Source organism: Serinus canaria, chromosome 4 (genome assembly GCF_022539315.1).
Source record: "Serinus canaria isolate serCan28SL12 chromosome 4, serCan2020, whole genome shotgun sequence".
Taxonomy (NCBI): Eukaryota; Metazoa; Chordata; class Aves; order Passeriformes; family Fringillidae; genus Serinus; species Serinus canaria.
This window is the reverse complement of record NC_066317.1, coordinates 58,472,389-58,492,980: the sequence shown is the minus strand read 5'-3', so window position 1 is coordinate 58,492,980 and position 20,592 is coordinate 58,472,389. Positions and strand designations below refer to the sequence as shown.

Below are 20,592 nucleotides of genomic sequence, written 5' to 3'. Positions count from 1 at the left end.
AAGAAAGCGTAGGGCTGAAATGAGCTCAGACTGAGAACAAGAGATCAGGAAAATACCTCTTACAGAAAGACTCAAGCAACATTGAATGCAGTTACTGAAAGGTTGTAAATGGATCATTTTCAACAGCAGTGGTAAAGGCCAGTTGTTGCAAATACGTATTTGACCAATTTCCTTTTATCTCTCAACCAAAACATTCCCCACAGTTGTTGTGGGGTATGTGTTTTAGTCAATGAGGTTTTGGATGATTGTGTAAAAATGCAACTTAAAGAAAGTTAAAATTAGAGTTTGACAATAAACAAGAAAAAGGAAAATAGTAAGTTTTATTAAAATCAGATGTTGTGCTCTTTCTTTTTTTTAATTCAAAGTATTTGTTGCTGCTGATAATAGATAAAAACTAGTTACTAAAACCATTTAGCATGATGATACATTGTAGAAAGCCGACTGTTAATTTTTTCAGGTAATTTCATGTTCCTATTGACTGTCTACAGACCATTTTCAGAATATCTAGATGTGCTTCTATATATGATGGTGTCAAACCAGTGTGTTCCATAAGAGCTGAGGAAACAGTGGCAAAATTAACACAGACTTTTATCATAAAGTCTATGTGTGTTGCATTTCTCCGGTTTAGACTTGAAATTCAGTATTTGTAAGCAATTACCCCCCAAAAAATAAGACTTTTTCCCCCGTTCTGTTTACAAGTGTCTAAAGTAAAAAGCATTAAAAACAGTTTTAAGGATATACAATATATTCATGGATAATTTCCTTAAAAACAACAACAACAAAAAAAAAAAATCAGTGACTTCAAAGTAATTTTTCTATACAGGTGGAGTTTGCTGTCAATACCATACACATTTTTAAAATACTTATCAGCCTTATCCCCAAATAACACTCCAGTGAAACCTTTGTGCAGTGATAATACTGGGCTATTGTGGTCAGTGGGGAACTGGAGTTTTTGAGCTCTTGGATCTCAATTTTGTTTGACTCTTATTAGAAGAGTCTCGAATAACAGATGTTAGCTGTTGTGTCATAATAATTGCAAGAATAATTTTTTCTTAATATATTTGACTGAATCTTTCACTGATTCTGGATTATTTTTATGGAAGGCATAGTAAGATGAAATGTGCGACTTTTAGGCTGATAGTGAGTTATTGACTACCAAATCTTCCATTGCAGGTAATTAACAATGAATAAAAAATAAAAATAATGAAATGCAGATCTAAAGTGCACTTTAGAGGCAAAGTATTTAAATGTAAACTGACAATAGTATAAATCAGTGTGACAATCTTTGAACCACAGACAGTATATATAAAAATATGTTAAGCAAGAACTAAAAAAACCCCAAAATTAAAAAAATTGTTTAGAGCCAGCTGGGTTTTGTTTGTTTTTTTTAATGTACAAGACAGTACATTAAAAAAAACAAACAAAAATTTTTTTACTTTTTCTGTTTTGATGGTTTGATATTAAGCAAAATGAAGTGTTTTCTACTCTAGACCAGATGTCAGGAAATTGGCTTGGCTTCTTGATGCAGCTTAAAGATTTCTTAATCACTTTGTTAATGTGCACGAAATACTGCCTGTGGTACTCTGCAGACAGATTTTAACTTCCAATATTCCACAATGACTAATGAAATCTCCTGCAATGATTCCTTACAATTTTGCTTTTATTTTATATTAAAAAAAAAGTGCTGTTTTAAATTAGGAAAATACTAATAATATTAAACATTTTAAAAAATACTTTTTAAAAATTTTGTACCGTCTAACTTCAAGTTTCAAGTAGTCTCACTCTTCCTTTTCATGGCTTTTAATTCAATTAATTCAGTTTTGAATGTTCTTATCCCATATACTACTCATTTTGTTAACATGACCCCCTCATTCTTGGTTAATTCCTTTGCTTCAAATGCAAGACCGCTAATAAAATGCAATAAGAAATGTTTCTCTGCCCGTTGCTGTTGCTGTAACATGTATGCTGATGTAAAGCAGAAACTGAACAAAGTCACAATTTTCCTGAGATTAGAGGTAGCCAGGCTGGCTGTCTCCCTGCTTCCAGCTCCGGGCCACCCCCACGCCGCAGTTTAGATATTATTTGCTCTTTCGGGTCTCAGATTACGAGAGCAATTGATCTGCGTGACCTATTTTAGAAACTTTCACGTTTGCTGGGGAAACCTAAACCAAATGTATCCCCTCAAGAGACAAATCAGCTGCAAAGCGGCCCGGCTGACGCGTGGAGGCAACCAGCGGGTCCCTGCCTCAATGCTGGGGGCGCAGCTCCACCTCATGGCGCGCTGGGAACTCACACCAAAGCCTTCCAAGAACAATCTTCTCACGAGAAAATACAGTTTAATTGGTTTAATTTAATTGGCTTTATCTCGGTTACATTTATTTCACTGTACTTGAAGGTTCCAGTTCGGAAATGTAGAATCCAAGTAACAGTTCTTTAAAAACAAAAATCTTGTCAGTTCTTAGCAACATCCAGCAAAAGCCTGTGTTGATTCAATGGGCTGATGGTGCTTAAAATAGAACTTGGAACCTGGCCCGTCCTGTGTTGTGTTCTTAGAAAGTTCATCTATAGCCAAAGGTAGTTTGTACTGAAAAAGTTCTCTATAGGAGTAATTTCTGCATCAAAATGTTTCTAACTAGTTTTTGACTGTAATAGTTTAGGTAAGAGCTGAAGCTCTTATTTTAAAAAATGTTTAATATAAATTTTGCTTCCATTTATAGTGTCTGTTCTGTTTGGGTTTTTACTCCAGACTTCTGAAAACACTTACCTTCATTACATGCGCTAACCATGGAAAATTTCCTTTATTTTTTTTTCTTTTTTTAATATGACTTAGACATTGGAAAAACAAGTTTATGTTCTTACACTAATTACTGTATCTCCTCCTAGTACTGAAACTGTACTTCTTTTGGTCAGAAACATGCTTTACTGAAATTCAGAATTTTTCTTGAAATAGGCAATGGGTTTGTTTGGCTTAATGGCATGTTTGGAATTGAAAACAGGATAGGTGCCTAGATATTAATATAACAATCTTAAATTTTACACTTCTTGCCAAGGGCCTTGTAGAATATAGTCACCTTTTTATGAATCTGTAGATGGAATATATTTAGGTAAGACATTGGAGACGTTTTTCAAACATATTGGAAAATTAAATGTAAAATTTTGTTTAGGGTTTTTTCCCCCCGTTTTAAGGGATAGTATGGCACTATAGTCAGCAGTGCTTGTTAGTGCTGCTGAATCAACAGTAAATACCACTCACAACTTCTACAAAAGCCCTTCTATTATATTTTGGTTTTAAGTATTTTTTAAAGTTTTTTTTTTTAACAAAGTACACCTTTAAAAAAAATCAGAGTGGCAAAACAGCGTAAAGTGTAACAGTCAATTTTATATGGTAGGAAATAGTTGGGCATTGTTCTGCTGGAAGAGTAAATTTGATAAAACGCTATATTTGTTCAATGAAAATGACTATTCAGCATGGTTGAATTCTCTCTACAATATGTCACGGGAACCTACTCCAATCATTTTAATCGTAAACAATGCTGCTCCTTCTTGCAGTGGTTAAACGCATGCAAATTGGACCCTACTGTTTCATGAGTGATCAATTCTTTGTTGGGAGTGGAGAGCAATGCTGTATGTATTGCTAAGAGACTGAAGGAAGTGTAGTCAGCGTCTTGTTCTAAAGCCTCTGTGTCTCATCAAGATGCTGCTTTGGAGGCAATACTTTCCTGTTTCTTATCTTTTTAAATAACTTAGCCTGCTCTGAAATCATTAGAAAAATCTCTAAACAGAGGAACATCTACCATTTCTAGTGCAGGCCCCAAGTATAAATAGAGCTGTGCATGCCACCTGTGGTAGCAGATGGCAGCCATTCACAGCTTCCTTTTGTGTCAGACCTGCATTAGATGCAATAATTGCTTTTATGCTTTAATAAGAGTTGTTTGAAAAATCTGTATTGCCAACAAAACACAGATATATGTGTTAAAGAGGTAGTTTAGTGAGGATCAAGTGGTAACTGGAACCTAAAGTAACTTTTAAAAAGTTACGTTACAGGCTTTAAAGTGAATTTAGAGTGTTTTTCATTTGGATGATGTTGATGCTTTTGTTTGCCACATAGTGGCAAACTGCTGCTGCTTCACTGTAGAGAGTCAATTGGGTTTTCATGATTAGAATTAGAAATTTAGAATTTTTAAATAACATCTGGAATCTCTAGGTTCAGTAACTGAACTTAGGAGGTTATCATGTTGGATTTTTTCAGTTGTAATTAAATATACCTAATCTATTCATGGTAGATGCATCTTGTAGGAAGTTCTCTACCGGTGCCATTCAGCTCCTGCCCTCCCTTGTGCTGGTACAGGTATTTGTGGAGCTGTAATGAAAGAAACCAATTCTTTCCAGAAGAGTAATTAGAAAAAAAAAAAAAAAAAGTAATTTCAGTGTTTTGGGGTGTGACATTGACCCTCAAGGGAGTGTCAGTGGAAATGGGAAGAGAAGAGGGAGAGCCTGGAGTTTCCTAAGTAGTCTTCATTGTTAGAAGGAACATAACCCACCATATTCTGGTAGTGCACAGAAGCTCAAGAAGATGCTGTTGTTGTAATGATATAACTGGTGCTCTCAATATTGTGAGGAAAGGTATTTTATTCCCTGATTCCCTTAGAAATGTCATTTATCAGGAAATTCAGCAGTGTTCTTCCCTGTAAGATAAGTTTAGTTGTTATGTAGTGCAAGAAAGAGTGCTGCAACTATGAAGGGCTTTTCTCTAAGCCCTCCTGTCTCTGCAGGGGTGGGGGGAAGGAAGAAAATAATTTCTTTATTTCAGGGTTGAAGGAAAGGCTTATTTCTCTGCTGCAGACTTTAGGAGAAAAAGGAAGTAAATTTCCAGATGCAAAGAATAAGAATCATGACGAGAGGCCAATACTCAGATGTGTTTGTGCTTCTTCAAATTGCTCTCATCTATCCTTTTGACACCTGTGTCAAGTGGTGGTAAAAATGTTTTGAAAACAGGCATGTAGAGCAAATTGGAAGTTGCAGTTATGATGAATGGGTAAATGGAGTGGAAAAATGGCTGTGCTGAAATGCAAGTGGGATTTAAAATTCTACTAGATCTACTTGAAAGATTAATTTAGGGAAGATACAAAAATTTATCCCAGAGGCAGTGGAAAGCAGGGTGAGAAAGACTGGCCAAGAAAGCTGTTGGAAGAAGGGAAGACTTTTTTTACAGAGATAAAGTTAGTTTTGCCCAAGTTCACAATGAGTTGCTACTGGTATTAAAACCCTCCTAAAGTTAAAATATTATTCAGCTGTTTTAATAAAAAGAAAATTAGCAATTGGAGTATAAATGAGTAATGGTTTAGTCATGGACTCTAGGCTAAATTAATAACAAAAAAACCATAGACCAGTGGAGTAAAAGCAAGATATGTACTGGGATCTAGAAAAAATAGTAGAAAAAAAGGTGTTTCCAGCAGAAATAGTTACAAAGTAACCAACACCAGTGAATTCCTTTCTAGTCATTTTCGTTGGAAATGGATGGATACAAACTGGGACAAATGTGGAGGGAAGCTGTGAGTTCTGCAACTGCAGAACTGGTTTGTGAGAAGGAAATAAAAGCTTGGGGTTATTTGTCTGGGCTACAAAAGTGAAAGAGAGAGAGAGAGAGCGAGAATTACTGATAGTAAAATCAAACACACATGCAGGGAAACAGAACTTTTAAGGGAAAGGACCATTCTGAAGCAAGAAGAGATGTATAGAAGTTAGTAATCAGTAAACCTGGAAATTAGACAATAATTTGACAGTAATAAGAGCAATAGGATTCTGATAAAGCCACTCAGTTGTAATAGGGAGAAGCTTTATTCCCTTTAGGCTGAAGCTTGATAAGTTTGTAAAGACTGTATGGTGGGCCTTTGATAACACCAGAATAATTGCAAGTTGATGACCCTGGAGATATCGTCAGGATTTATCTTTGTATAATGTGGGATATTTTGTATCTACAAAAATTCGAGCATCATAAAGAAAACCAATCAATTTTGTAAAATAAAATTAGCATTCCACCTCTTTAGTACGAGTGAGACGTTCGTTTTAAGAAAAAAAAAATTAATTTTTTTCATATGGTTATGACAAGTTGAATTCAAAGACATGCCAGTAGTACATGGTAACAAAAGGAGAAAGAAATATCTGCAGTGCAGGATTGCAGAAGATGCTGTTAGAATTTGAGGGAAATGAAAACACGAAGTCTCACTTCTGATGCAAATCTTGGGAACTAAGAGCTTGATGTGAGTATGGGCATAATGGTGTCATTCTAAATTCATGAAAATAGCTTTGCAAATGAAGGAGAGGCAAAGTGGGGTCAGTGCAATTCAAACACATGATGACAATTTTAGCCTAAATAGAATGCTCTTTGTGACTAGATGAATTAATTACTGTAAGACAGTGCTCTTGCTTGTCATTCTGATTCTTTCTGCTTGTTAATCACTCCTAAATTGTAACTATTGCAGTAATATGAAGATTTATTGCTTACAAAATTTTGCTTATCTGTATTCTAGTTTAGTGTTTTCTCATGCATTAATGTGAATGTTTTGGAATGTTTCTTATTTTACATTTGTTTTGTCCTCTGTAGTACTTTCTCTCTGCCTATTAAGTATTGTTGTTCCACTGGAACACTGTATAACTGTTTTAGATGTTTTGCTTTCATAGTCAGGCTTGATTTATCTATTCAGTAAATTTAATGACGTACCAAGTCTGAGCTGAGAAAGAGATTACTGTACAAATAATAAATTCAAGTGGTGATGAGAAGGAACATCTGTAGAATGGTTTAGCTTACTCTTTGTTTCTCATTGGTCTTGTAGCAATTGCAGTATTTCCCTTCTTGCTGTGTATAATGGTGCTAACATACTTAGGGAAACTCCTGAAGGTACTGACAAAACTCAGTTTGCTATGAATGGGATGAAATTTCCTGTGATAATCACACAAAAAACTTGAGACGTGAAAACTAGGAAAATCCTTTTCCAATATGATGAATTATAGTGAAACTGAAACAGAGTAAAATAATAATAAGGAAATGGAGGCTTATTTATTTGCACAAGGAAACACTTATCTTGAGTTGTACGAATTACTGTGGTCTTACTAAGTATATTTTTTCCTTGCACTTTTTTTCAGAGAGCTGATTTTGAAAAAAAAAAATAATTGGGGGAATTAATCTTCTGTTTATCCAAACTATTCTGTGTTCTTTCTCTGTGGTTTTTCTGTTTGTTTAATTGCAAAGATCATTTGCATGAAAATGGGATTTTAAGACTAGAACAGTTTCTGATACTTTTTTCCAGATACATGGAGTAAACGGTATTTATTGTAAATGAAAACAACTTTTGTTTTGTAAAATGCCTTGCATGCTTTGTTTACACTGAATTATTAATTAATATTTGAGAATATAATTTTAAAAGTTGTCTCAGAAAATATATACTGCTAATATACAGAATTCTCTTCCCTTTTCCCACTCCCCATCATGTCTTCTCATTTCTCTGGTGAATTAAGCTACACTTCTGTAGTTCCTCCATTCTCTAAAATAAGCAGCATCTTATGCTACACCAAATTTTTTAAATTAGACTGAAGTTTTCAAAAGTTGTTTCAGATTTTTTTTTTTGGCTTTCCAAAAGATCTTAGTAAAGATTTCTTAAAAAAAGAAAATAAAGTGATTTGTAGTAAAAGTTAATGCAGAATGAGGTGGAAATTCAGAAATGGAAATTAGATTGAGATGTATGATCTGGCAAATCTTACTAATGATTATCAGATAGTAGAGAAACTACTTTAGTTTGGGCACAACTGGTCATTGTATTAGGGCAAAAGTAGAAGGGTGGGGGTCAGTACCTTGCCATACAAGTTTTGCTAGCTGGACTTGAATATGTATATCTGATCAGCAAAGAGTTGAAAAATTTCTTGCGTGGTCTTCCAAAATGAATTTATTTCCAAAGCGTACATTAAATTATGAAATCATTAAATTCTGGATTGAAAATTTAGATAGTGTTTTGTGTTACCATGTTTAATATTTTTAATGTTTAATATTCTAGTTATATTTACTGTTTAGTTTCTTTTCTATGGGAAGAAGACAGGTATTTTTACTGCTGTTCTCCAAGCTACATCTTCGTACAACAGATATTTTTTAGATTATTTTTATGTGTTGACTGCTTGGAAAATGTGAAAATTCTAGTATAAAAGAGTAAATTTTAATATTCTATTTAGTTGTAAAATAAGAAATTTATGAATTCATGTATGAAGTGTGGAATACTGAACTTTAAATATAAAATAATCTGAAATTTTATTATGATTTCTGTTCATTTAGATTTCTCATATTGGAAAGCTGAAAGATTTTCTTCTACAACATAGAAAGGATTACATTAATGCTTACAGGTAAGTGTGCACTGTGTTTAAATGTGTTTATCTAATATTTATTTATTTATCTTAATACTTATAAAGTGAACAGATTTAAAACCTATAGGCATAATGGTTTTAAAACCAAAGCAGCAATTGTAATTAATTAGCTTACTGTAAAACACAAGATGGAACAATAGTTCTGTCACAGGAAAACAGGGCTCCTGAATAAAATGAGGTTCAGAATTTGAAGATGATTCAAAACTGCTCTGTTTACTTGTTGGTAACTTTAGTATAGGATTTTTAGAAGATTAAAATACAAATTTACAAGTTTGTAAGAAAAACATAGTATCTTCTGGTCTGCAGATACTAAGTCAAACTATCATGAGATCTAAATATTAGTGCAGCCTGTATTTTGGTTAATTGAGTACAAATCATTGTAGCATTTGAGAAATGTAAAATTTGCTTTGTAGTGCTACTTTGCTACATACAAACTAGGTGAATCAGCCCTGACTGCCTTCCAGTTCAGACACAGCTCTGACTAAAGCTGAGCTGCTGCTTCAATCAAGGTAGGTAAAATGCAGCCTAAAATCACTTTGGGTTAAAAGCTTCCTAGATACCAAATAGAAGTGCTGTCTATTCCAGACAGATATCCTTTCCCAGGAAAAGACAATAAGAATAGATGAGCCATCTGCTATTCCAGGCTCAGTCCATATAGGATAAACAGTTTTTCTGAGAAACTCTAGTCCTGAAAGGGTCTGTCACAGTAACAGCAATAATACCTCATCAGTGGAGTCAAAGTGTGTTCTGAGTAAGTTATGAGAAGACTTCTGGCACCCTTTTTTGTTTCCACAAGAGTTTTAAAGCTGTATTTTATTATTTTAAGAACAAGATAAAAAAGGAAGTTGCCTTCTTTTATAAGTGAGAGGCCATGTGAGCTTTCAGTCAGTGCTGGTGAAAATGCTGCTCCGGGTGTGCACAGTTCTGTGTGTGGGGTGGGTCAGGGATGCTGTTTCCAAGGAGCAGGGAGAAGTAGTGCTCAGCTCCATGTTATGATTGGCTCTCTGCTTTTTAATGCCTCTAGGACTAGGGCATGAGCAACACTAGGTGGAGCCAGCAATTTAATACTGACAAAACTGGATGTATTGTATGAAAACTTCATGTGCATGCAGTGGTTGAGAAACTGCAAATAATTCCAGTAAGAGCAGTCAGTAGTGGTTAAATTGTGGGTAGTGTTTGTATTTTATTAACAATAATGTGCATAAAATGGTAGTGGTTAGAGTAAAAATGTGTCCAGGTTATTTTTATTTCCAGAAGTTTTTAATGTTCTCTTTGTAAACAAGTTGCAACAAGTTGTCGTGGTAATTCTCAGTGCTTTCCACCTTCCTCTCCCCCCACCCAAGTCTTCATTTAAGGAGAGGAGAGAAGTGTCATTTACTTTATTAAACCATAAAATAATCCTGCACATCTCATCTGTGATTGCAGTTGATTCTGTTCTTAGTGGTCAGACATAAATTGCTTATGTTTAATTTGACGTAAAAATGTCAAATTCCATACTAGATTACTTGTGCTGTTCTACTTCATGGATACAAAGAGCATCATGGCATCCATGCTGTCAGTCTTGCAGTCTTAGCAAATGCCTCACTCTCTCAAGACAGCAGTTTTAACAACTCTTCAATACTCAAGTAATGGGGACAGTTTTTGAACAATTTGAAAGGCTGTGCTGAAACCTACGTAGGAGATGTCAAATTTCCTGAACAAAATTACTACTCTGTATTTGTCAGTCCTACTGTTTGTTTTCCCAACTATAGCACAATGTGTTGGTGAAATTGAGCTTTTGAGTTACCAAGTTGTATTATTGTGTGCCTTTTAAAACTTCATTATGTGTTAGAACCAGGTTCTTGATTGCTTCTTTGACCTTACCTTTGAAAACTATGAATTCTTTAATAATGGAGTTTTTATTTTTGGCATACATGAAATGTCGTGCTACAGAGGGTATGTGTTTAATTCATTTTTAGAGGAAAATTTTTAGCAATGAGAAAGTCAGTTGGAAGACTGGTTATTTGAAACTAAGGCCCTGACCTATTTTATTGAACTTTAACTACTTAACTGAAATAACTAAAGTGACTTAGTAATTGCATATTCATTTTTTTTCTTCTTGGTTTGGCCATTACCTACAAAATAGCTAAGTGGCAAAACACATGAAATTCTTGATGTAGTGATCTAAGCTTGCTGGCTTACAGGCCACTGCACCTTTGTCCTCTTCTGTTTATTAGGATTTATTTCCTTACTCTAAGATGTAGGGTTTTGCATTCTGTGATAAGGGATTTTTTGTCATTGTTTTAACCCCAGCTGGTGGCTCAGCCCTACAGAGCCACTCACTCAGTGCCCCCATAGTGGGACTGGGGAGAGAATCAAAAGAGTAAAAGTGAGAAAACTCATGAGTTGAGATAAAGGCAGTTTAATAGTGAAAGAAAAAGTCACTTAGCCAAGCAAAGCAAGGAATTTATTCACCATGGGCAGGTAAGTATTGAGCCATCCCCAGGAAAGCAGGGCTCCATCACACGGAACAGTGACTTGGGAAGACAAATGCCATCGCTCTCAGTGTCCCCCCCGCTTCCTCATTTCTTTCCCCAGCTGTATGTGCTGAGCATGAAGCCATATGATCTGGAATATCCCTGTGGTCAGTTGGGGCCAGCTACTCTGGCTGTGTCCCCTCCCAGTTCCTTGTGCACCCAAGCCTCCTCACTGGTGGGGTGGGATGCAGAGCAGGAAAGGCCTTGGCTCTATGTAAGCACTGCCCAGCAATAACAAAAACATCCCTGAGTTATCAGCGCCGTTTCCATCACAAATCCAAAACACAAACACTGTACTTGCTGCTGTGTTGGGAAGGATGAAAATTTGACAAGAAAGTCTCACAGATATGTATGCTTAGCAGAAAGATTTTTAAATGTAGAGTCTGATGAATGGAGATGGAAGCAAGTTTTGATATAGAAGAAAAAAATTGCTGAGCCAGTCTTACTGGATAACCAAGAAGGCAAAGGGTATGTTAGTTAGAAGGGGTTTTTATGACTTAGAGCAAAGGATAAACCCACCTCGAACAAGAAGATGTTTTTACCAAGCAGAAAGATAGCACAGGCAAGCAAGTCAGCAAATGTTGCAAGTAGAAAAAAGGTCTCAGAATTTTCCACTGCAAGAAAATTGAATAACAGCTAGCTTAAACTGTAATGTACTAACTTTTAGTGATTGGAGAATAGTGACATGAATATGGTAATTATAGTAGTTATGATAGGCTGTAGATAATAGTTAAGGTATGGATTGGTTCTACTGTATTAAAATGCTCAGCAAAGAAAAGTATATAATGCAATGTAACCAAAACCAAAGGGTCTCCAGGCCTGCCTGCAGCTGGAGCTGACAGCTGTAGGCACAGGCTCTGTCACCTACGACCCTGGACTGCTACAACGTCTTGGACGGAATAAACTGCATTTTGGAGAGCCCCTGGAGTCCCACATCCCTCATTGTGGATCTTACACTGCTGGGAAGAAAATTAATGCTATCCCAAGCAAAACCAGTGCACACAAGTTGATCACTCTTCCTGTAAAGGTGGAGGCAGGGACTTTTTGAGTCCTGAAGCTCTTAATAAGAGATGGGCACTTTTTAATTTTTTCTTATTAAGCAATAACTCCTTTCAGATGAGGTCACATTTTTAGTATATTGAGTGCTATACATTCCGCATTGTTCCTTTCAGTCCATTTGCTGTAATGCTTTCCTACACTGCTTTTTACACTGTGCTAGGAGAGATCCCATCTTCAGTCTTTGGTAACTTGTCTGATGTCTCATCTGTGAACAACTTGTGCCTTTGCTTTTCATCAGGAGCTCCTTCATGGTTTTGATCACTGAACCACCAAGACAATTCATATGTTTATGTTAAATATACTTCAGGGAACTAGCTGTAGTGTAGAACTAACACCTGGAAATTTGAAATAATCCTCTTGGGATTCCTTCACAGCCTTCAGTTTCTCTGAAGGATCTTTCAAGGTTTTGGCAGTTTAAGGACCAGTCATAATTCCTGATGTTTTAATGAGACACTGGAAAGGAAATGAGAGAATTCTAGATTTTTTTTTTTCACAGAACACCTCGTACTTAAAAGAAAAATACTTGAGAGAAGAGCTTTCCATCTGGGATTATTAGACATCTAATTAATTGTGTTTTGCAACTGCAGAGATACTTATGTAGTTGATCAGTGTAATGTAGATGACTTCTGAAGAGAAATGTCACTTTTTCCACTAGAAAGGCTACATGGGTGGCTTTTGATGTGTCTTCATTACATGCTTCTGTAGTCCTTCTGTGCAGTTAAATGTTTGAACATTTGTTGTTAATTGCAAATAATACACCTGGAAAAATTATTAGCAAATTATCTTTCTGTCTTAAAAAATAATGTTAGTGTCCAGTAATTATGCCTCCTGCCCTAGCATTTATCTGTCTTAAGCATTTCTCTGTCTCAAGGCAATAAATCAGGTACATCATTTGCCACTTAATAGAAAATCATTGAATGCTTACACAGTGTTTTGTGGAGAGTGTTTCCTTGTATTTAACAACAAAAGAATTAGCCATTAAAGGACTCTAAAAATAGTGTTTTACTGACTCCTGTACAGTGCCAGGCTGCATTCTTTTCTTGACTTAGTCACATTTTTACAAGAAGCAAGGCTTGTTTTGTTGTATTGAAGTAGTAAAACATGTAGATGATCTGTAAATACTTTCTTCCTGGAGGGGTATATTTTTCTGTTCTCTGAGGTATTATTTTCAAATTATTTATCTTTTTTTTTTAATTACACTAAATTAATATATCACATATCAAAAATAGTAATTTTTCATAGTAGCACTCTGGAATATCCCAGCAATATTTTACAAAGCTGAAGATGCTAATTCAGGTATGCCTGTATTGCCTATGTTGGTAGCTGAGGTTTCCACACAGAATTAAAAAAAACTATGTAAAAAATGTTGTGGAATGTTTTGTCATTTAAATCAAGGACCTTTTACTTTGGATTTATGTCAAACAGCATTTGGATGGAAAAAGGCAGTAAATGAAACTGCATAAAACTTAATTAAGTAAGAAATCAAACAATTTAAAATATACTAGATCCCCAAAGGGAAGAATGTGACTGCTGTATTTGCAGCTAAGCTTATCCATACTCGTCTGGGCACCTACCACATGGCTAGCATTTCTGTATGGATTTGCTAGCCAATATGTGCAGGTGGTAAGTTGGACAAATCTCTCTATTTTATAACTGATTTGTTTCTGCTTATTACATCTCTCTCTTTTGTAATACACTGTTGAAGGAAAATCAATTTTTTCTTCTTGATATGTTACCTTTATTGGATTAGTAAGCAGAAGATATTTTATGTAGCAGCAGTATTACTAATTCCAAAAGCTGATGTAACACCAGCTTTGCTTCCTTGTGCTTTGCCAGCGAAATAGAATCGCAGAAATGTTAGGCTGGAAGGACCATGGCTGAAACATCCAAAAAGAGAATTACTAGTGTTTGCTTGCTTTTAAATATTTCTTTCAGTGAAGATTTCATATTCTCATTCTGCTTTTTCCTGTTTACATGTCCACGTTACTATAATAATGTGTCCCATTGTAATGATGACGTTTTATGCAACAGTATGTTGTTGTTGTGTTTGGTTTATGATCCAGTATGATCCCAGATGACTTTCTGAAGAACTGTTTCCTAATCACTTGTTCCCCATTCTCTGTGGGTTCAGATAATTGTTCTTGCTGCAGCAAAAAGCTTCTGACTATTCCTTATTCAAATTCTTCATGTCATTTCTCCAGGCAATATTGTTTTGAATTGAAGTCTTGGTCTCTTGATACAGTTTTAATTTGCTTAACTGTATGCCTCTGAAAGTTTAGTAAGTATATATTCCATTCTGCTGAGTTATTAATGAAAGTATTAAAAAGCATCAGATTCAGGACAATTCCTGTGAAACACAACTCAGTGTTTCATTCTGTTTTGGTGTATAACTACCCCCAAGTTCAACTTTGCAGTTTCAAATTCATATGGTGCTTATTTCTTCTAACTCATCTATTCTTCTAACTCATTCATTCACTGATGAGAATGTTATGTGAGATGATAACAAGATCCATATCACAATATAGCAGTGATTGCTTTTCATCCATCCATAAGACCTGTTACTGCATCCCAGCAGTAAATTACACTGCTGATGTACTACTGATACATCTTGGGTACTGTTAATCTTTTTGTTCTTTCCTAAGTGCTTAAATATTACTTATTTATTCCTGTGCTTTTCTGAGTGGTCTACAAGTCTGTTGCACTTTTTTTTTTGTCCCTTTAACCCTATTTTTGAAGATAGTTGCTGACCTCTGTCTTTTAATCAATGTGTCATTTGCTCTTTCTCTCCTAGTTTTTGGCAGTGAGGATCCATCTTGTCATTTGATGCATTTCCCATTTTGTTCCAGGGCTGGCTCTCCTGTCTCTGCACATTGTATGAATGTGCACACGCTTTTTTGGAAGTTGGTTAGTTCGTTCCAGAGCACATCTTTGTCACACAGATAGGATGGATATGCACTTCAACCAGGAGCCACTGCACCTTCAGGTACACTTGTGCTATGACCTGGTTCATGTAGCTTTCTCTCTCACACAGTTCACTCAGCAGCCTGTTCACTAATACAGTATCTGGCACTTGCTATTGCTGATGATAATCAGCAAAGAATTACGATCTTTTTTAAATGACAGAGGTATTAAATTTGGCCCAGATAATTTAGAAGCAGTAAGCTAAAAGGAATAGTAACTGCAACTTTCAAGTGACATTCATGATGAAAGTTAGTGCCAAAAAAAAAACCAAAACAAAGCAATAAACATCTAGAATTTATTTGTACTCTGCATATCATTTTATTTCTCTGTTGAGTAACAAGCCAAGACCACATTCTTAAGTCTTTCTTATAGTAATGTTTGCAGAGCAATCTCTTGCTGTTACTGGCATCCCTTCCCAATTGTGTCTCATCCTGCACTTTTCTGAGTGTGTCCCTGCATGCTGTGTTCCCTTAGAGTTGTCAATAGAAATCAGATCTAATTTGCACTTTTTATTCTGATCTTTCTGTTTGAGCTCAACAAAGCTCAGTTGATGTCTCACTGAATTGCCTACTCTTCCTTTTCATCAAGGGCAGAATTGCAAATTGTAATGTAATTTCTGTGTGAAAACTACTAGTTCATCTGAATTCTTTTCTTTGCCTTTTTAAGTTTGCATTTTCTCTGCAATTTGACCTACTCATTTTTCTAGACTGATAAAATCTGCCTACTTGATGGTCACTGTCTTCATTGTACTCTTCACCCACTGTTAAAAATCACAGATAAACTGAGTTGCCTTCTAGCCAAAGTTTCTTATGAATTTTCTCATATTGGCAAGGATGAAAATCCAGAGGAACTTCTTTTCCTCCTTTCTCCATTCATTTTCTGTGCATATCTTGCTAATTATTCTGATTGCTTCTAAAAAAACCTGATTTGCTTGGCCCTTCTTGATTTAGTGATGTAACAGTCCACTGCTGTGATACTGCCTGTGCACTTCTGAGCATGCATTTGTATCTCTGACCTACAAGACACAGCTGGATTTTCTTTTCTGTTTTGTTGTTTTTTTGTTTGATGTTTTTATGTGGTTTTGGTTTTCTTTGGCCTGTTTTATTTTAATGAGCGGTTCCTCTTCCGGTAGAGGATGGTGATTAAATGGATTTTCAGTATAATCTCTGTGTGCAGATTTACTGGGGAGTGCAGTGGGGACTTCAGTACCCTGTTAGTACTAGTGGATGCCATATGTGTTCTGACATAATGGGATGTGATTGTATGACTCCATTCTTGCCTTCCCAAGGAGGTTGTGTTTCAGGTATCCTTCTCTCTGAGTGGCTTGACCAGCTCATGTTCAAAAGCCCTGGTACCAGACACTATGTAGGCTGTAAGCAGTTATAAAAGGAAAAGTATTCTGTTTCTTGTTTACTGGATTAAGCTGCATTTTACTAGCTTTGAAGCTGTGAAACTACTATTTAAGAATTTAATCTGCCCTGTTTTTCTATCAGCAACTAGGAAAAGTAACTTAACAACTTACCAAAGTTAAAAAGCTGTTGCAATTATCCTCAGTGTATCACTACACTACCATTAGTTAAACTGTTAGTAAAAAATGAAGTGTGCCTGAGGCAAGTTTTTTCTTATTTATTTCTAAGTCTGTTTTAAAATAAAATTCTGGTTCGCATTTTTTAATCTTTATTTTACCCTTTTATGTTAAAAAGTGTATGGAAAGTGTAGAGCTCTGCAAACACTACAAAGCTGGGAGGGGTACAAGAAGCTAGACATATAAACACAGGAACTTTATATCCTGTTCAATAGCAGACCAGCCAGGATTTATTAATGAAATCTGAAATAGATGAGTAGAGTTTTTTCATCAAGAAGCTGTCATACAGCTGTTATTCCATCCTTATTTGCCACCTAAATCTCTGTGCCCTAAAATGCTCAAGTAACTCTCTGGGCTGGGCTCACTGAATGATATTATGAATTATGCCATACCAGATGGTCTTAATGGTCCCCCTTCTGTCTTGACCTTTGTGGAAATGGATGTAGGAATGTATTTCCTAGTTTTACACATGCTTAGAATTATAAATGGAAACACTAATAAGGAATAAAGAATAATTTTATTCATTTAGAATAAAATTTAACATTTAGAATAGTTTTAAACAGAGGGAGGGGAAAAAAGCCCTGATATTTAGATGTCAAATACATGGCAGTTTTGGAAACAAACACGTAAAATGTAGAATATTACTTCTAATTAGTTTGTCTTACTGTTTGCTTGCTAATCTATGCTTGTGTACTAGCTGACCAATGAGTAGAGACTAAAAAACCAGTAATGTGGGATGGGAATGAGGAGATTTTGGTATAATACTCCAAGGGTATTATAGAGCATTATTATTTAGAGTATACTTAAAGCTTTGTGGAGGGGATCTGGACCCGTGCTTGCAGTACATTGATGATGCAGGAGGGAGTTGCTAGATTTGTGTGGGATGAGCTGATGAGACAGGGTTGTGTGAACTGGTTGTGGGCTTTCCTGTGGCTGGGATTGCAGAAGACACAGGGGAGCTTTGTCATTATTGCAGTGAAGTGTGCAAGAGATCTCTAAGGATATCAGGCTAAGTATTGAAAATCTTCTCTTTTTACTTGTATTACTGCAGCAATGTAGTTGCATTACACATGAGGAAATGTTCAAATATGAAAAAAGTAATTTCAAATGCAGGTATGAGTTAAGGTTTTCTTTCCTTTTTTAAAGAGCAGATATAATAGGCTCTGATCACTACATCACCAGGAAGCACAAGATGAACTTTCTTTTTTGCTGTAGCAGAGTTTTATCCTGTCACCTATGGCTGTGGAAACACTGTTCATACTTTCTTTTCTGCGGGTTACCTATAGTGAGTTAATATTTTAAGGACGGACCTCCATTTTTATTAATTTAGCAATAAAAAGATTTATTAATAGTATTAGAAAATACTAAATGCATAATGCATAATCTAAAATTGAAATAAAAAGTAGGAGCAGGTTTTTATAAATACTGCAATTTGATATTATAATTGTGCATTATTTTCCAGTATTCTTCCTCTGGTTTGAATTCACAATTTCATAGTACAGCTTCTTTAAAAATGAAGCACTGTATTTAGGATAAGAAAATTCCTCTTTTTTTGTACTTCTTTCAGTATTTGAGCTATTCCTTTATCTGAATTGGTTTTGTGTTTTTAGGACACTTTATTGGAATAAGTACCAAGGGCGATGATGTATTTTCTAGCTTTATTTTCTCCTTATCTGCTCTGTGTTTGGTCATGTACAGGATGCTAGTAGATTCTCTCTTTTCCACATACTTTACTAGTAAAAGTGTTCTTAAAAAAAGCCTCCCAACTTTATAGGAGTGGCATTTTTATCAGTGGTAGTTACTGTACTTTTTATTATTTTTTCTGTGACAGTGTTGCAGGAAAATTATCGCAAAGATGGTGGGTCACAAGAAGGTCTAAGGTGTGTACTTGTGGATTTTATGTTGGGGATTTTTGAAGTGACAAGTTTGTCTTGTTTCTCAGCCATATTATGTCTGAGTATGTGAGGATGACGGATACAGAGCGTGACCAGATAGATCAAGATGCCCAGGTGTTTATGAGAACATGTGCTGATGCCATTCATCAGCTCAGAACAGAAGGTAAACTAAGCAGCTCTTGCATGTTTTTTTTAGTTCTTGATAAAGGCTAAGGTAATGCTGAATATTAGTGAATAATGGTGAATCTTAAATGCTTTAGGAAAAAGATGGGGGAGCTCTCGTTGCCTTTTTATTTGAATTGGTGTAATCCCATTAGCTGATTAGTACTGCATAGAATTTTGCTTATGTGTTCAAATACACCAGTATTTGAACTTCAAAATTTGAGTGATAGCACAGAAACACTCGAGGTTAACAAGCGTAAAAAAGACTCTTAAATATCTGCTCTTGAGTAACAATTCAGCCCTTTGGCACAGAGGCCTAAACCAAAGCTCTCTAAATTTGATGGTTGTCTTTTACTAGCTTGTCTACCTGTAAGGTATTACAGGTATAATACTTCCAGGTTAGAGATAATTAAATAACTTACCCAGAGTCCTGATAAATTAAAAGTGGTTTTGACAACTTAAATATGGGATCATACCTTAACTGTAACGTCCTAGAGAGAGAATTTCTGTGTTACCATTTTCAAGTTGACTTGCTGCATCTCTGTATTTTATTGATACACAAAAGATTTTCATCAGCTTTAAAATACCATCTAAATATAGTTGTAGCATTATTCAGAATCATTGAATGTCAGTCATGCATAGGAACTGCATAGTATAAAAATGAAAAATATCTATATATGTGAATTAAAAGGCTTTGATACAATAAATCCCAAAAACTTCCACATAGTCTAGACACCAGAAAATTCGAACAAGCTGAATAATTTAAGCAAGTTTGATCTCTAGATCTATTTAGGTGTTCTTAGCTAGATGCTGCCTATTCCTGTTTAGAGTTTATTTGACATAATAGAACTCTGTGGCATATATTAAAATACTATAGGACACTACTTATTTTCACTTTTTGGTTCATTGTAATGACTTGCTGTTTTAGAGAATCCATATATCTATATTCTCTAGATAGAGAATCTATATTTTAAATATAGCTATGTTTAAAAGAAATATTAATATATAACATACATAAAATGTGACTAGACTTTTCATTATAACTTGCATATCAACAGAAAGTGCAAAGTGTTATGGAATTCAGTAAAAAAGTTCTGGTTTATTTGTTTTGTTTTAAAAAGATTGTTTTATATTTTTCTTTTGTATTTCAGCACACAAGGGTGTCCAGTCTGCTCAGGTGAAGGAGCACAGAACAGCTGTCCTGGACTTCATTGAAGATTACTTAAAAAGTACTTAGTATTTACTGAATAGTTAAAAATGGATGATTGCATTTTCCAAGAAAGGAATCTTGCTCTTTTAACCCTGAAATTTGGTTTACTGCTGTCTTGAACAGGAGTGTGCAAGCTGTATTCTGAGCAAAGAGCCATCCGAGTTAAGCGAGTGATAGATAAGAAGAGACTGTGAGTAGTGTCAAAAAATAGTTTAACTGTGCCTTTCACTTGTAGGACATTCAACAAAACCATTGTTTGTGTTTAGATTCTAAGGAGATTGTTTTAATGGAAGTTTGTGTTTGATGAGCAACTTCTGTGGTCAACAGGTGCATTCCAGGGCTCTTTACACTTCAGGCATGTGAAGTCAAGTCTGAAAGTGGCAGAGGGCCATTACAGTGTTGTAGTTCTCATTTAGGTGAAGGATAAAAGCACCAAATCAGTAAAATGTGAGTTACTAAACCTATTTGACTTCTACAAATTCACCAATTTTTTTTTTAAGGTCCTATCTTTCTGCTAAACAAGTGACTGTGTTGTTAATAAATACTACTTGAGATGGCAGGTGTTCATGGCAAGCAGAAACATGATGAAAATAAAAAAACTAGAATGTAACTTCTGAACTGAAGCAAGAGCTTCCACTGCTTATAGTGGCACTTGTTAAGGCTGTTCATGTAGAGCTGAACATGTCTAGGAGACATTAAAGGTGATTGCTTGCTGCCTTTTTGGTCTGGTGGGATTTTTTTTTCAGTCAAGTTTCAAACCTCATATTTCTTCACTTTCTTTTTCTGCATACTCCC

The 20,592-nt window shown here is 35.4% G+C and overlaps 1 protein-coding gene across 2 annotated transcripts in view; it reads left to right on the top strand.

Moving 5' to 3' along the window:
• Window positions 1-20,592, top strand: part of STX18 (syntaxin 18) — a 59,896-nt gene that overhangs the window by 25,826 nt on the left and 13,478 nt on the right. The window contains exons 2-6 of one of the 2 annotated variants that reach the window (XM_050973265.1): window positions 8,321-8,388; window positions 14,831-14,967; window positions 18,473-18,588; window positions 19,739-19,816; window positions 19,921-19,987. In XM_050973265.1, the coding sequence (XP_050829222.1) occupies window positions 18,480-18,588; window positions 19,739-19,816; window positions 19,921-19,987 (254 nt within the window). In that variant the 5' untranslated portion in view covers window positions 8,321-8,388; window positions 14,831-14,967; window positions 18,473-18,479. The remainder of the gene's footprint in view (window positions 1-8,320; window positions 8,389-14,830; window positions 14,968-18,472; window positions 18,589-19,738; window positions 19,817-19,920; window positions 19,988-20,592) is intronic. The other variant, XM_030238740.2, reaches the window with a different exon arrangement.